We start from the raw sequence: 16,207 nt of genomic DNA, 5'->3' as shown, positions 1-16,207 counted from the left end.
GGGTCTTTTATCTCCACCTGAGTGCAGAGTTGGGAGGCCAGGCAGTTTTCTAGCCATCAGCTACCCTGTGCCCAGGCCAGATCTCTGCTGCCCATCCTCTTCCCTGTGCCTCTTGCCTGGCTTCCAGCTCTCACACCGCACGAGAAGCAAAGGCACAACTCAAAACAAACCCCTGTGCTGCAGGACAGCAACTGAGATTGGGGCAGCATCTCAAAATCAGGGGGTGTCTTACAGAACACATCACACCTTACACATATCAACCATGTAAGAGAGACAGAAAAGGGGTGATTATTCTCATTCTAAAGATGAGAAAATAAGCTCTCAGACAGTAAGTGATCTTATTCCCCACATATTTTAAACACATCCATGATAAGAATTCTTGTCTTCTGACTCCAAATCTAGTGGTAGTTTTATAATACTGTACGGCATCTCTGATTTCAAAGCAGGCTGAAACAAGGTTACAGAACAAGTATAAATTCCAATAATCAATATTTTTCCACAAACAAGAGAGCAGGATGGTTAAAAACTGTACAAAATTATACCATCCCTCCCCACCCCATAGACAAGGTTGTTATTATGTTATTATTATCTGCAAATATTGGGTAGGGATGTTGATATTCTTGTGTACAACAGCCATCACTTTTCTCACACTAATAAAATAACAAGAATAATAAAAACAACACTGAGCTCATTTCATGTGTCACACACTGTTCTATAAGGACATGCCACGTAGTCACTCACATAATCCTCACAACTATCTCGTGAGATGCGCACCATCCCCATTTTACAAGGTGAGAACTGGTTGCACGTACCTGAGTCCGAGTAGTGGTAGAGCTCCTTGTAGGGAGCGATGTGGGCTGTGAAGTTTGCTGGGATGTAAGGCACCTGGCCTTGAATGTTGGTTTGAATGCTCAGATAGTTCTCTGGGTCCAGCCCCTCAGCAGTTTGAGTGATTCGAACCCTTTCCTCTCCTGGGTAGAAAGTAACTTCCATGTCATGGATAAAGGTAGCACCTGGAGAGGAAAACAATCCAGCACAGGGATGAAAGGAGGCCTTGCATCTTCCAGCAATTATCACCAGTGCATACTTCCACTTCCCAGTTTCTCCTACTGCTGGGGATGGTGCCTAAGGAGCTCTGATAATGAAGGTTAAGTACTCTCAGCTGTTGATCTCACCAGTTCCCCGAACTTTCTGTTAAAGAGCATGGTTCCATTCTATCCCATCTCACACTGCTTCTCTTTGTAGGAACTTGTTTTCTGTGAAAAATAAACCCCTAGGAACATCCTTGACCTTTCTCTTTCTATGGCTGTCAGACTTAACAAAAACAATAAAAAATCCCCAGGACACCCATTTACATTTGAATATCAGATGAATAAAAAACACTTTTAGTATAAGTATGTCCCATACAATATTGGGGGCATACTTATACTAAATTATTCAATTTTTTTTTTTTTTTTTTTTGCATTACGCAGGACTCTCACTGTTGTGGCCTCTCCCGTTGCGGAGCACAGGCTCCGGATGCACAGGCTCAGCGGCCATGGCTCACGGGCCCAGCCACTCCGTGGCATGTGGGATCCTCCTGGACCGGGGCACGAACCTGTGTCCCTTGCATCGGCAGGAGGACTGTCAACCACTGTGCCACCAGGGAAGCCCTAAATTATTCAATTATTAATTGTTTATCTGAAATTCAAATGTAACTAGGTATACTGTATTTTATTTATCTACTTTTGACTCAAGGTTTTATCAAAACTTGATTAAGAGCAAGATCCTACAAATGCCTATTGAGTTCTACGGCTGGAGGTGGGCCAAGAACTTTTCTCTCACACTTTATGTGCAATAAACATAAATCCACTAGGAAACAAGGGGTAGTGAGGTGAGAAGCCAGGAAGTATTCTCTACACCCTCGCTATCAAAGGGTGGTCCTTAGACCAGCATTATCATCTCCTGGAAGCTTGCTGGGAAAACAGGATCACAGACACCCCAGGCCCGCCACCCCCGACCTACTGAATCAGAACCTGGACTTTCCCGAGGCCCCAGGTGACGTGCAGGTGGGTTAAAGTCTGAGAAGCACTGTCTATACTATTATAGATCAGAGTCATCAGGGGACAAAGAGGAAAGGCACCCCTCCCCCATGAAGTAAAATCATCTCCAGATGCCCTGGAACTACCACCTGCATCCCTCTTTGGCACATCTGTGAGTGACAACTGAATTACATGGAGTCTGACAAAGAAGCTTCAACAAACTGGGGTAAGAGGGCACAAATGCTCCAAATGGGATCATCCTATTTCTCAGAACCACCTGGAGAACCTTTAGAAGAAATCACTGTCTTTTAAAAACAGTCCTGCAAGGCCAAACCATCCCCAACTACCTCGGGGCAGAAAAACTACACCTGTCTGGATCTGAAACATTGGACAACTGACTACTGAATGAAAGCCCAAGGCTCCACGCCGCCAAAGCCACGGTGACCTGTGGCCCTCCTCACCTGTGAGGCTGAAGCCGTTCTCCCAGCCTGGTTTTTCTAAAGCAAAGAGCCAGCCAAAGAGGCCTCCGATCGGCGTGAGTGGGAGAAGGGCCTGGGCAGCGGGCTGCGGGATGTGGCCGATGGCCAGGTAGGCTCTGCCGTCGTCGCCCACCACATAAGCGTGCAGGTCCGCGTCGGTGAAGTGCACGGGCGTGTGGCCCACGCGGAGGTGCCCACTCACCTTCCCATTGACTCGATGAGGTGTCCCTGAGAGACAGCAAACCCTGTCAGCCTTGACCGTCATCCACATGCACAGATAAAACTATCCCACTGACAACTCCCCACACTCCACTTTCAGCCCTTTTCACGACTCCCTAACCCACCCGCTACCCATCGAGGTACGAAACAGACCTGCCTTTGATCTCACTTCTCCCATCCTCCCTCTCTCCTGTCCACTTGCACCCTAAGGAGCTAGCCAAAAGGGAGGAAACATTTGTTTCATCCTCAAGTTGGGAAATCAGCCCAAACGTGTTCATTCCTCAAACGTTTACGGAGCACCTGCAAGTTGCTTGGGCTTTGATTCAAGCAGTAGAGAGACAGGTCCATAAACAGAGCTCACGGTGGCAGCTGGAAACAGCAAGCGACAGACACAGACCCAGAGCAGCCCCCGCCCCAATCAAGCCAGCACTCCTCACCTTTGGGCAGACAGTGCTTCCCGTTCCCGTAAAAGCTGGACTGGCAGTGGCAGCAGAAGCCCGTGGCATAGTCAGTGCAGAAGGCGTGCCGGGAACAGCGCTCGTGGTTGTGTTCGCAGGTTTCCTTGTTGGCAGCATTGTACATGAAGACTGAAAGTAAAACAAACTTGCATGTAAAGGACTAAGTGATTCCAGTATCATGGTTGCCAAGGCTCATCTCGGACACAGCATCTGCTCCATAAAATCCACTTAGATTGTAATAAACAAATGGGGGTTTGATGATTAAGAGACGGAAATGACATTCAACTCAGGGGAATTAACTTGCTTTGTCTTCTGGCAAGAAGTACTGCCGACTGCTCCCATCTGGTCTCTCTGCAGAGCTGGTGAGCGAGGCTGAGACTGCGCCCCTCGGTGCAGTGACAGGAAAGCCAACCAGGAAGTACGTGTTAGGTTGAACTGCCATTTTCTGGGTCAAAAATGGCCAAAGGTCAGCAATTTTATACGGTTCAAACTAATATTAATGAGCTCCCGAGAGGAATACCAAAGAGAGAAACTAACGAACACGGTCTTATGTCCAACCATTCTTTTACTTTTGGTAACCCTGAACTTGAAGAGAATATAACCTATAGCTTGTCTTACTTCCCAGAAAAAAATTTTTTTTTCTGAAAGAGAAGAAGGGCATTGAAGAAAGAACACACATACACACACACACACCCTAAAGAAAGTGTATAGGAGGCAGGTGGAGATGGAGGGGAAGGAAACAGGGAGCCCAGCTGCGAAAGGCTCTGTGCCTTTGCAGGGTTTCTCGTGGTGGGTGTGGCCTGAGCCAGATGTCAGGGCAGCAGCGGAGAGCCTGGCCATAGTCACCATTCTCTAGGAAGCCACGTGGACCTGGGTAAGCTCAGTGCTCCAGTAGCTGTTCCTTCCAGCTCTCGCTTATTCTGTCCATTAAAAAAAGAAAGAGAATCATTTGTGCTACCAAGAAACAAAGGAACTGGAGCAGATGCTATTGTCCTTGAACGGAATGGCCAAGGAATTGGGGGTTGCTGACAGATAAGAGAAAGCTTTGTCCGGGACACGGGGGATGATCCCAATCCCAAGCACGGCCACCAGGAGGCAAAGTGGCTGTGCACACCTCTGCATCCCCTGGAGCAGGAGTTGGGTGGAGACTCCAGGAGCTGACTGAGCAAAGATAGCACAAAACTCTAGTGCTAGACTCCAGTGCTGTTGTGAGGTGCCGGCTCCCGAGGGAGACAGATAAACTGCCCTTGGGAAAACCTGGGTGGCAGTTGTGTTCCATATCTAGGTCTGAAAAGGAGGAAATGGGAAGGGAAAGAAGAAATGGGAAGATCAGTACTTACCCAGTACTCCGGGGAGAACAGAAAACAAACCAACGTTGGGGCAGGATGGGAATGTAGCACCATAGAAGTAACAACGGAGCCAGCGTCGACTTGTATCAGCAAGTGAGACTATAACAAAGTGAACCTTGAAAGAGTGCCTAATATATGCCAGGTACTATTCTAGGAACTTTATTAACTCTTTTAATTTGCACAAGAGCAGGGACTTTTTTAATCCCTGTTTTGCAGGTAAACAAGCTGGGCACAGATTAAGGTGACTCTCCTGAAGTCACACAGGCAGTAGGTGGTGGAGTTGGGATCTGAACCTATGAAGTCTGGCTCCAGATTCTTAACAGCTGCACTCAACCACCCTCCAGCAGAGCCCAAGGACATCGATCATGAGAGCCAGGCAAAGGATCTGCTCAGCTGACTGCGGTTAATCAACACAGGCTTCGGACAGTCAGGTTTGAGTCCTACTTTATAAATCAGGCTTAGTGGGAGAAGATAGCAGAGATTGTCCAGATGGCTGTCACAGCTGACAGAAAAGCACAGGTAGGAGAACTGAGTAGCAGCAGTAGCATTAACTTCTGGACAGTATTTGACTGCTGCTTACAGATTCTTGAGAAAGAAGTGAGCTGAGGGTTGGCCGGACAGACGATCTTGACTCAAGTGGAATATCTGACTGGGAACAGAGTGAGAGCGAAGTCGGTGACTCAAGATTTGGTACCAGGCCTACATGGCTGAGAAATTCCAGCTTGATAAAAATAGAAAATTAGGCATCACCATGAACACTTTTTTCCCCCTTTTTTTTTTTTTTTTTTTCCGGTATGCGGGCCTCCCACTGTTGTGGCCTCTCCCGTTGCGGAGCACAGGCTCCGGACGCACAGGCTCAGCGGCCATGGCTCACAGGCCCAGCTGCTCCACGGCATGTGGGATCTTCCCGGACGGGGGCACGAACCCGTGTCCCCTGCATTGGCCGGCGGACTCTCAACCACTGCGCCACCAGGGAAGCCCCCATGAACACTTTTTAAAACAGGAAAGTGACACAAAACTCAAGGCAGAAAAACAGAATGGATAATAAAGAAGATTATAAGAGGTTGCTGTGAGAAAACGATGTATCATTATCTATACCATTGGTTTGATAAGGGGGGAAAAATTCCAGTCTGAGTAAAAATAAATGAATGTAACTTGGCAACATCTTGGGTTTCTCCAGCTCTGAAAAGTCACACGTATTAAGAAGTGGCCCCTGGGGCTTCCCTGGTGGCGCAGTGGTTGAGAGTCTGCCTGCCGATGCAGGGGACACGGGTTCGTGCCCCGGTCCGGGAAGATCCCACGTGCCGCGGAACGGCTGGGCCCGTGAGCCATGGCCGCTGAGCCTGTGCGTCCGGAGCCTGTGCTCCGCAACAGGAGAGGCCACAACAGTGAGAGGCCCGCATACCGCAAAAAAGAAAAAAAGAAAAAAAAAAAAAAAAAAAAAAAAGAAGTGGCCCCTGGAGGGACTGGCACAGTTGTGAGTGTGTTCATGGCATCGGCTGCCATCAGGACTCTCCCTCGAGAAACACAAGCAGGGGCAGCAGAGGGTCCCAAGCTCTGATGTCCAACAGCAGCCTGACTCCGGTGTCTCTGCAGAAACCACAGAATTGCACCATGTCTGTTTCCTCCTCTCCAAAATCAGGATGACACCCCTTCTCACACCTCATTGCCAGAAATCATGTTATTTCTTAGTGTACTTCTGAGCACCAAGGTAAAAAGGCAATCTGATGCAGGACTAAAAGGTAGTCATTTTCAGGAAATTCAGGTAAAAATAAAACCACATTAACACTGTTCTGTCCTCAGATTAAAGAAATGATGGGTTTGTATTGTGTTCCCTCTATTTGTTGTTTTGTGAAGGCTTGTTCTTCCGCCCGATCCCTCTTCTAAGAGAGGATTATGAAACAGGGAGAGGTGAGCTGGAGGACTACAGATGTGTTGAGTTGGGTTAATTGAACTAAAATACTAGGAGGAGGCATAGCTTTTCTATGGGTAAAAAGAGGCTCAGCAGTGCAGCCAGCAACTTACAAATGCAACTGTGACAAAGTTTATAAGTTCATGGACACACAGACCGCACATTTCTAACAAAAAATAACAGGGCCCCATGAAAGGCTATTATGAGACAAACTATAATTACGATGGGTTAAATTAACTATTGGTAAGCTGGCTTGGGGATCTTTTTCAGCTGTGTGTGTGTGTGTGTGTGTGTGTGTGTGTGTGTAGAAAGCTGCATGCCCAGGATGGGACTTACTGAGCCAAGAACACAAGCTCAGCCTTCCAGCCCACACCAGTCACACTGGGGAAAGATGGGTGCACTCCTAGACAGAGGAACACACAGAGGGATCCCTTTTCCGTGCCTGCCTTCACATGCAGATGTGCACATGTAACACTGACGATGTCAGCTTAGATGAAAGGTAAATGCCTGTTACAATTTTCTTTCATTCTTTCAGTAATTCAAACAAATACTTATCGAGCACTCCCTGTGGGCCCGGCACTGGACTAGGAATTAGGGATACAGCTGAGAAGAGACAAAAATTCCTGTCCTGGAGCTTACATTCCCCCCTTTAGGCAGCAGTCAACAGACAGGTCAATTATTCAGTACGGCAGATGGTGTCAAGAACCATGCAGAAGCTTAAATCGGGGTGGAACAAGAGGCCTGGAGACGGAAGGTGACTTTGCTTCTTCTAAATGACACAGCCACGGAGAGCCTGGGGAGAGGATGAGCTTTGGGCAGAGGCCTGGAGGAGGAGAGGATAAGTGGGGGCAAGAGCTCCCGTCAGGCTGGCGGGGTACGTGGGAAGGACCGGAGCAGGGAGACAGGAGAAGGCGGGAGAGGTACTCCTGGCCCGTTCTCACCCGTCGGGCCTCACAGGTCAAGGGAAGGATTTGGGCTTTAGTCTGAGGGAGGGGGGGACGCTGCTGGGGAGCAGAAGAGTGACACGGTCTGACTTACGGGAACCTCAGGAATGAGCCGGTGCCTTGAGAGGAGGAGGTCCTGGTGGAGAGGATGAGAAGGGACCAAATTTGGCGTACTTTGAAGGTGGAGCTGCCAGGGTTTGCTGATGAATCGGATGGAGGGAGAGAAGCGGAGGAGGGTAGAGAGAGGGTAGGAGAGCAGGGTGGGGAGGACAAGAGGAGAAAGAGAGGGGTCCACAGGGATGTTCGTTTCCTGGAGTGGGAATGGAAGGCTGGAGGCGCCAGTTACTGGAGCAGGTTTGTGGCAGAAGAGTTCTGGCAACGCCTTTGAGGCATCTGGGAAGCCTCACCCCGCCCCCTGACAGGAACTTATACCCTCAGCACGGCACTACTCAACCATTCAGAGGGACAGCTGCGTTCCTCCCTATGGATTCTGGGAACCACTGCATCAGAATCACCTGGGATGCCAGTTAAAAATGCAAATTCCCAGGGCACACCTTAGACCTACCAATGCAGACTCTCGATGGGCGGATCCTACGAGTCTGTACCTTAGCCACTCCTGGGGTGACTCTTACGTCCAGAGGAGACAGTGTTCAGGATATTTGCAAACTTTCCATTTCTGAGCCAGAGAATGCTGATTAATGTAGTGAATGAATTTCACCTGACCAATTAGCTCCTGGGGTGGCTGGGATTTCAGGGAATGCTCTAGCATTCATTCCTGGCCTGGCTGAGAAGCGGAACGCTGTGCTTATGGCCCACTTAGGCCAAACCCCCAAGCGGGGCACGTGAAGATCCTTAGTGGAGGCAGCTGGGAGCCCAGGAGCCATTTCCCTTCCCTGATGAAGGGGGAGAACAGGACCTAAAAATGGGACCCCACGTGTGGCTCTCTAAGCAGGGAAGAAAAGCCAGACTTCTGGCCAACGTGACCTCTCAAATTTCTATGGGAACTGCAGGTAGATTCAAAGATGCTGAATTCCGTGAAGGTGGGGAATCCGTGTCTAAATCCCAGCTGGATGAGATGTGCAGTGAGCAGATGCAAAAAACAAAGTGGCACTTTTTCCTTTTCTGTGGTCATTTCTATGCCTCTGTACCTCACAGTTTTGAATGTGTTTTCACACACTTCTTCCTATTCTGGTGAGGAGGTGGTATCCCCTCTTTACAGATGACACCAATGAGGCCCACAAAGATTATATGATCTTCTGGCTCTAAATTCCACGTTCCTTCCATTACACCAGCAGTACTCAAGTGTGATGGGCTTCAGAATCACCAGGGACCTGGTTTAAAAAGGCAGATTCTGGGGACTTCCCTGGTGGCCCAGTGGGTAAGACTCCGCCCTCCCAATGCAGGGAGCTTGGGCTCCATCCCCACTCAGGGAACTAGATCCCGCATGCGTGCCGCAGCTAAGAGTTTACATGCCGCAACTGAAGATCCCGTGTGCCCCAACTAAGACCCGGCGCAGCCTAAATAAATAAATGTTAAAAAAATAAATAAAAAGGCAGATTCTGGGTCAGAAGGTGGAGGAAGGGTGTGGAATCAGCATTTTAAACCACGGCCACGGGAGAAATAGCCACAAGTGGACTAGAGCCAAACTTTGAGAAATATAGTTTTCATTCCACAGATTCCTCTCTCCTGAATTTTACCCACTGGGGCAGGCTGTCTTCCAGACCCTCCGGGGACCCACGCTCTGCCTGGCAGCTCCTGTCACAGAGAGTCAAAAACGATAGGGACAAGCCTGCTGGCAGCTCGGGCCCAGCAGGAGGGCGGAGGCCAGCCAGGTTTGAATGAGCTCAGTTTGCAGCAGCTTTGTTAACTGAGGTTAGACCGTTGCTAAAGGAAACTTCACGTGAGGATTTTAAAAATCTCATTTCTTTTTTCCAGTTAATGCTTTTCACTCTTCTCCTATCCTTAGCAGAAAGAAAAATGGGGTAGGGCTAGGGGGCTATGTAAGGGAAAAGAAGCAAAGGTGCTGCCAGGGTACTTGAGACTTGTCCTAATTGGGAGTTTTTCACACAAATGGAAAACTCCTGTGCACTTGTTCTGACCCACCCTTCAGTCTTCATTTCTCCAGAAACACTTAAGCACTCGTCTTCTGCCCTGGCCCGGCCACGTGGAAGGCCAGCAGGCTCCACGGAGCACACCGGGTTCATCATGCAAACGGGGACGGAGGGCTTCCTGCGCAGGGCTGCCCTTGGCAGCTGAGCTGTCTTTTACTTTTAACAGCTCTTCCTGTTACCTCAAGAAAAAGGACTTACACTTTCACTGCAGGACAGATTTTTCTTAGGTTTCCCACCTCACAGGATGATAGACGAATAAGAAAAACCACATCCAACTTTATAATGAAAAACAGTGGTATGCTATTCCCTCCAGTTTTCGTCTGTTTTGGGGGTATGTGTGTGGTACATAGTGAAGCTCGTTGGGCAAACAGTTATTAGGACCCTGTTTTTCTGTGGGGGGAGGGTTACATCCACCATCATGAGACTAGCAGGCTCTCCCGTGCAGGTGTCTTCACAGGTATGGGGGTCCTCTTTTTCACAGTCCCTCAGCAACCTGAGGGTGCACCTAGGAGAGGGGCTTTTGTGCCTGGAAGGCTGGGCTGGGCAGCAGAGCCTGTTCGAATTCATTCCAGGGTAGAAGCTGCTTGAGCAACACATTCCTGAGGCCTCTCCCAAGGCCAGAAGTAGAGTTGGACCAGAAGCTACAGCGAAATCCCTGTTCACACCCTGGGCCTGCCCTGCGTGAATGCTGTCTAAGTAGAATCAACAGGATCCCACGGTGGAGTGAGAACATCTGAGGTCTCTGAAAGGCAGGTGTCCCTCCCCCTTTCTAATTCATCATGCAGACTGAGGTCACATTAAGCTTCCCATTACATCACCTGGGCAGGTTTAAGAATCTCTACGACCCCTGTGAATCAAGCTTGTCCTGCTGCCCACAACACTGGCAGTCTCTGGTCCTAGGCGTCTGGAGCCTCAATGGCAGCTGCCTCTCACATCCCCTGCCCCCAACTCACTCACTCACTCCCTCTCCATTTCCACCTCACCACCTCCACTCCTGTCACTCCTCTGTCCAGAATATGCCCCACTTTCTCCCTCTCTAAACTGAGACTCCGACCCCACGGCCTGGCTCAAGCCCCCCTCCTCCACGAAGACTTCCCTGATGGCACCACACATGAATCTGCCCTGCGCTGTGCTACCTGACAGCTTGCTCTAATCTTCCGTGGCTTCGCTGCAGTACTGGTCTGCCTCTTATGCAGACAAATCACTCAGTATTTTCAGCCTTCAATTTCCTTCTTTGTACTGTGAGAAGGATAATAGCACCTACCCCCCAGGGCAATTCTGAGGATTAACCGTGCTAGTGCAATCCAAGCAAAGTTTCCTCTCAGAGTCTGAGTGGACATTTGATAAATACCAGTGAAAACTTCCACTAGTGCCCCGGTCAGAGAAGGGCACATGGCAGGTGCTCAGGTAACTTTTGGTTTGACAACAATCTTCCAGAGCTGCTTGGAGAAGTAAGACCCCTGAGACAGAGAAAGCTTGTGCATCCAATTTACTGCCAGTTCTGTGGTCTATGAAAACAGAACAAAGCAAATAATATGCTCGAGGCTAGAACTAGAGTGAAACTGGGACATTCTTGCCTGGTGTGGACATGATCTAAAAAGAATCTAGATTTCTCAATAAAAAGTCTATAAAAAGAGTCCCTAAGAGGGAAAAAAATTTTTTTAAAGAGAAGGGAGAGATATTTGGGGGAGGGCTTTAAATTTTAATTTCCTGGTTTACCGACTACTATGAAGCTTCAAGGGGAAACTAAAATTTATTGGGCACGGTGCTTCCATGCCCAATTTTAATTCTCACAACTCTTTGATGAGGTCTACGTGATCTCCATTTTATAGCTGAAGAAAATGAGAGTCAAACAGAGAAATTGTCTTATCCCAAACCACATGGCAGAGCTGGGAATCAAGCTCAAGTCCATCAAACACCAAAATCCACACTCCTTCACTGCATCAGTAGGAAAAGCTGAGCAAGATGGCTTGAGGCTGGACAGTTAGCAGGCTCTCTTTGGTGTGAGTCTCTACCACCCTGCCCACTGGCTTTCCCAGAGGGAGTCCACTTTTGCCTAATGGACCTCTGGGATGCCAATGTTTTGCTTGAAAAAACAAAGTTCACTGCCAAGAAATACCAAGTAATTAACAATTGCATGGTTCTATACAGTCAGCTCCCCGGTATCTCCGCGGATTCAAGGAACGGCAGATCCTGTGCAATGTTAAGGATCTGCGGTTAGGGGAACCCGCAGTTGAGGGGCCTGAGGATGCAGAACCGTGGATATGGAGGGCTGACTAAGGGGCTTGAGCATCCAAAGATTTTGGTATCTGTGGGGGGATCCTGGAACAAATTCCCCATGGATACCAAGTCTTCCTAAAGCCTGAGGTGAAACCAAAGGTTCACCTATTTTTCCCTTTCTGCTTTCAAGTTTTAAAGCTTTCCCTGTCTGCTAATATGGTGGTTGATTTTTTTTCTTCAAGTTTCAAAAACTTCTAGTTAGATTTATTTTCCTAAATGTTTCATTGTATTAATCAGCTGTTTCGAAGGCATTTTGCCATTTCTAAGATGTCAGTGGTAGACGTCATCCAGAAGCTGATAAATATCATAGTTCGTGCCCCGTGAGGGTTCTGGCTGCTGCCTGTTTTTCTCTATGGCCAGTTCCCTAGACCCCTACAGCTATCCGAGCTTATCCAGCCCCTCACAGTTCAAAGCAGGATGTGCAGCCCCTTCTTCTTAACCCTTTAACAACTCACTCCAGGGATCTGCTTTCTAATATTCCAAGCTCTTCCCAGAGCAGGGAATCACAACCCACAAATGAAAAGACCACATAGGAGCACATCTTTACCTCAAAATCTCTGTGATCAAAGTGTCTTTGATACTTGGCTTTACATTTTGTTTAGATATACGGCACTTATGCTGAAAATTCAGGAGACTATCAGAAGGGTGTGAAGGTTCTGAAGCCTTCCAATAAACTTCACATCTTCAACATGAGAGAAACGTGGTCCTTAGGCACAAATTAAGGCACAAGTATTTAACAAGCCCGCTCTTCATTCTCTGCTACCCCACCCCCATTCCCACTGCTTTAAAGCCTCTATAATTAGTAACAGCAGCCAGCATTTATTAAGATCCAACTAGTACAGACGTTAGCCTAAGAACTTCGTGATCTCTTTTAATCCTCTCGACAAATTTAGGAGAAACTGGAGGCTTGGGCGCTACATAAAGTGTCACCCAGACAGCGTGACAGCCAGGATTCAACCTACACCAACGTTCTCCCTGTAATCATTACACAATGCTGCCTCAGTCACAAAACAGTTTCACCTCTCCCGAAAGAAGGGCTTCTTCAAGCAAATTCTTGCAGATCAGGACCACAGCAGAACCACCTGGAAGACCCTCTGCTAGGTCAACCTGTTTTACCATAAAAAGTATGGGAAACAGAAAAGGTGAAGGAAAAAAACAAAGGTCCTAAAGAACGTTTTCACCTCTGACCTCTCTCCTCCTGTCAGAGGTCAGATGAGCAGTCCCTGGAACAAATGGGATGAATCCGTGGCCAGTTTCCCATTCAGGTGTTTACATCCCTGACTGGGAAGAAAGAGCTGACATGACAAGTCTCGCCTTCAATAGAAGGTGACATGGGCTCCGTGTCTGTATTAATTAACCGTCACCTCCCCTGGGCATTTCTCTGCTGGCCCCTCGCTCTGGTCAGTGAGTCATGAAATGAGGGCAAGGCTCGGGGGAGCTGACTAGCACAGCTGCACAGCCGTGAACCAGAAATGACAAGACACAGGTGGTTTGCAGTTTTCTCTCCCCAGGGCTCACCTCTCCCACAGCCCACCGCCATGTCTCTAAGCGAGGGGAGCACCGGGGTCATCCCATCACAGAGGAAGAATCTGGAATGTTCATCCGAGCCAGCACAACTCGCTGCTTGAAACTAAAGCCTGAAGCCCTCCATTATCGTAATGTGTGCGAAGCCTCAAAACGCTTTACCTTTGCTGAACTTTCAAACTGAAATAACTTCATTCCACGTGAGAGCACAGCTGGCACGAGCAACCCCGGTTCTTCCCCACGGGATTCATGGGGCCCATTTTAAAAATAAATAAATAAATAAATAAAACATTAGTAATGGTCAAGAGATTCCAAACAGAATTTGCCTGCCAAGATTTCTTTGGCAAAGGAAAGATACTCTATCTCCTGAAACAATGGGTTTTAGAAATCAGTCCCAAGCTTCTTTTTGCGAAACGCTTCCTCAACTCGCTTGAGAGAAAATTCACGACTCTCTGGAATATCAGCATTATTTTCAATGAATTCTTAGTACCCAGGGTTCAAACCCACTTACCCTCAGTGTTGGAACTGATGTCGTCCTCCACTCCGACCACTTGCCTCCTGCGACCCAGGGGTGGAGCGTGATCCGGCCCGGGGTAATTTGCAAGAACGGCCTCTCCTCCTGGATGGGCTGGAGGAACATCCCTGTCTGCAGGCTGTGCCCGTCCATCTGGGTAGGGAGGTGGGGCTTGCTGGGAAGGATCCAGTGAATCTCCAGTCTCTGGTGGGGCAGGGACTGTGGTCCCTGGCTGTTCAGAAGACTCAACTCGGCCTTTAAAATCCGGGGCATCTATCTCCCCCTGAGGTCTCCCCTCTTTGGTTTGAGGGTTCAAGGTGGCAGAGTCTGTTTCAGGCCCATCCCTAGATGTTGGACGTGGCAAAGGGGAAGCCAGGTCAGAATCTGGCGGAGAGATGGCACCTCCTAACGGCCTCGAATCAGCTTTCGAGTGGAAGGAAACATTGACTGTGCTGTGGCCATTCGATGCTTCCTCTGGCTCAGCAGCGTGGGGGTATTCAACGTCCTCCTCGTTCTCATCATAATAATCCAAGTTGTCCTCAGTGTAGTCACCCTCCAGGGCCGCAGCACGGCTAAAGGAATGTCCCAGGGGAGCTGAAGGGTTGGCTTTGGAAAGGTCTCCTCCAACTGTCGCTGGCCTGACATTGTCCAATGGGGAGGTGCTGCCGATATGAAAAGCCCACACTCCAGGAATCCCCAGGTTGCTGTGTCTAAACAAAAAGGAAACAGGACTTTGTCACAGAAGTGTCCATCCACCACCTTCCCACAAAGGCGAGTGATTTATTTTAAAACTGAAAGACTATTAAGATCAGATTCAGAGTTTTCACTGGCAGGAAACCCAAATAAAACCAAACTTACACGGTAACTAAAGATTATACTGGAATTTTGACGTAAACTACCTCTTATTTAACAATGGGTTTCAAAGGCCATGTGTCTACCGAATGCCAGACCCTCAAATCAGAATTCTGCTCTACATGTTTTATGCCAGACCCTCAAATCAGAATTGCCAGACCCTCAAATCAGAATTCTGCTCTACATGTTTTATTTAAATGGCTATTTGAAAACAAATAGGGAATGTGGGAGTATTTTATCCTTCCTCTACTTTTTTTTTTTTTTTTTTTTTTTTTGCGGTACGCGGGCCTCTCACTGTTGTGGTCTCTCTCGTTGCGGAGCACAGGCTCCGGACGTGCAGGCTCAGCGGCCATGGCTCACCGGCCCAGCCGCTCCGCGGCATGTGGGATCTTCCCAGACCGGGGCACGAACCTGTGTCCCCTGCATTGGCAGGAGGACTCTCAACCACTGCGCCACCAGGGAAGCCCCCTTCCTCTACTTTTAACAAACTCAAGAACACACATGCTTAAACATTTTTGCCAAACCCTTAAACAACATTTTTTATTTGAGAGTTAGTTACATGCCCAGTGTTTAACATTCTTCAACACAACTTGCAAGGTAGGGGCAGTGATCATGACCAATTTTTCAGAGGAGAAAACAGGTTTAGAGAGATTAATCGTCTTAAGGTTGCACAATTAATAACTGACAGAGCTTGGACTTGAACTTAGCACTACGTAGCACCAAAGCCCATGTTCTGAACATCCACGTTACATCAGAAAACTAATACACTGGTCAGTCCACATCCTAATTATCTTACTCCACATTACAGAATGTTAGAGACAATTTGCGGTTTAGTCACATGGATTAATCAATCAACTAATTCACAGAGACTGGTGAACCCATGTCAAAAAATTCAAAGAAATAGAAATGCCTAAGTCTCAAAACTGTTGAGCAAATGTAGAACAAAGTTAAGGGGAAAATAAGAAAGCAAGTTAATCAAACTGCCAACAGGTCACAGGTGAGAGGTATCCAGAAATCTGGAGCCAGGGAGCTCACGCGTTTCCCCCACTAGACAAGAACACGGGCTCCATTCAGCCTTCCAAATATCCCAGCGATCCATTACTTTAGTCAGTGATACATTCCAAAGAGGATAACCCCATACACAATTTCAAAAAAATAAGAAAACACCTGAAGGAACAAAGGGTCTGGCTGGCTTGAATACACCCATTTCTGTACTCTCTGGCATATGGCCCAAACACCAGGCTCTAAGTCTCTCATGCTGTGGGATTTCCCCAAAAAGTCAGTCCATGAGAAGTCAGTTAATGACTAATAAAACAACAGGAAATTCATTGAGTCATATAAGGACAAGAGACTTTTGCTCATTTGGGTTGGTACCCATCATATTCATGTGGATTTCTACAGCAATAATATTTTTAACACAATTCCAAGAATCAATCGGTCAATCCCCACCCCCTTGCATATTGCTGTTGTTGCCACTGCTGCTGTTGTAATTAGTTCAGGGAAACAGGAGCATAGAAAGCAAAACTGTGATCCTTTGTGCAGTA

The 16,207-nt window shown here is 48.0% G+C and overlaps 1 protein-coding gene across 4 annotated transcripts in view; it reads right to left on the bottom strand.

Annotated features, from left to right (window-relative positions):
• Nucleotides 1-16,207, bottom strand: part of NID2 (nidogen 2) — a 78,305-nt gene that overhangs the window by 46,754 nt on the left and 15,344 nt on the right. For all 4 annotated transcript variants that reach the window (XM_060096214.1, XM_060096215.1, XM_060096212.1 and 1 more), the window contains exons 4-7: nucleotides 13,809-14,521; nucleotides 3,157-3,306; nucleotides 2,483-2,728; nucleotides 813-1,013 (exon numbers count right to left, since the gene is read on the bottom strand). In XM_060096214.1, coding sequence (XP_059952197.1) covers nucleotides 813-1,013; nucleotides 2,483-2,728; nucleotides 3,157-3,306; nucleotides 13,809-14,521 — 1,310 coding nt within the window. The remainder of the gene's footprint in view (nucleotides 1-812; nucleotides 1,014-2,482; nucleotides 2,729-3,156; nucleotides 3,307-13,808; nucleotides 14,522-16,207) is intronic.

Source organism: Mesoplodon densirostris, chromosome 4, assembly GCF_025265405.1.
Source record: "Mesoplodon densirostris isolate mMesDen1 chromosome 4, mMesDen1 primary haplotype, whole genome shotgun sequence".
In the NCBI taxonomy this organism is placed as follows: domain Eukaryota; kingdom Metazoa; phylum Chordata; class Mammalia; order Artiodactyla; family Ziphiidae; genus Mesoplodon; species Mesoplodon densirostris.
The sequence above is the reverse complement of the archived record's forward strand: the minus strand, read 5'-3'. Positions and strand labels throughout refer to the sequence as shown.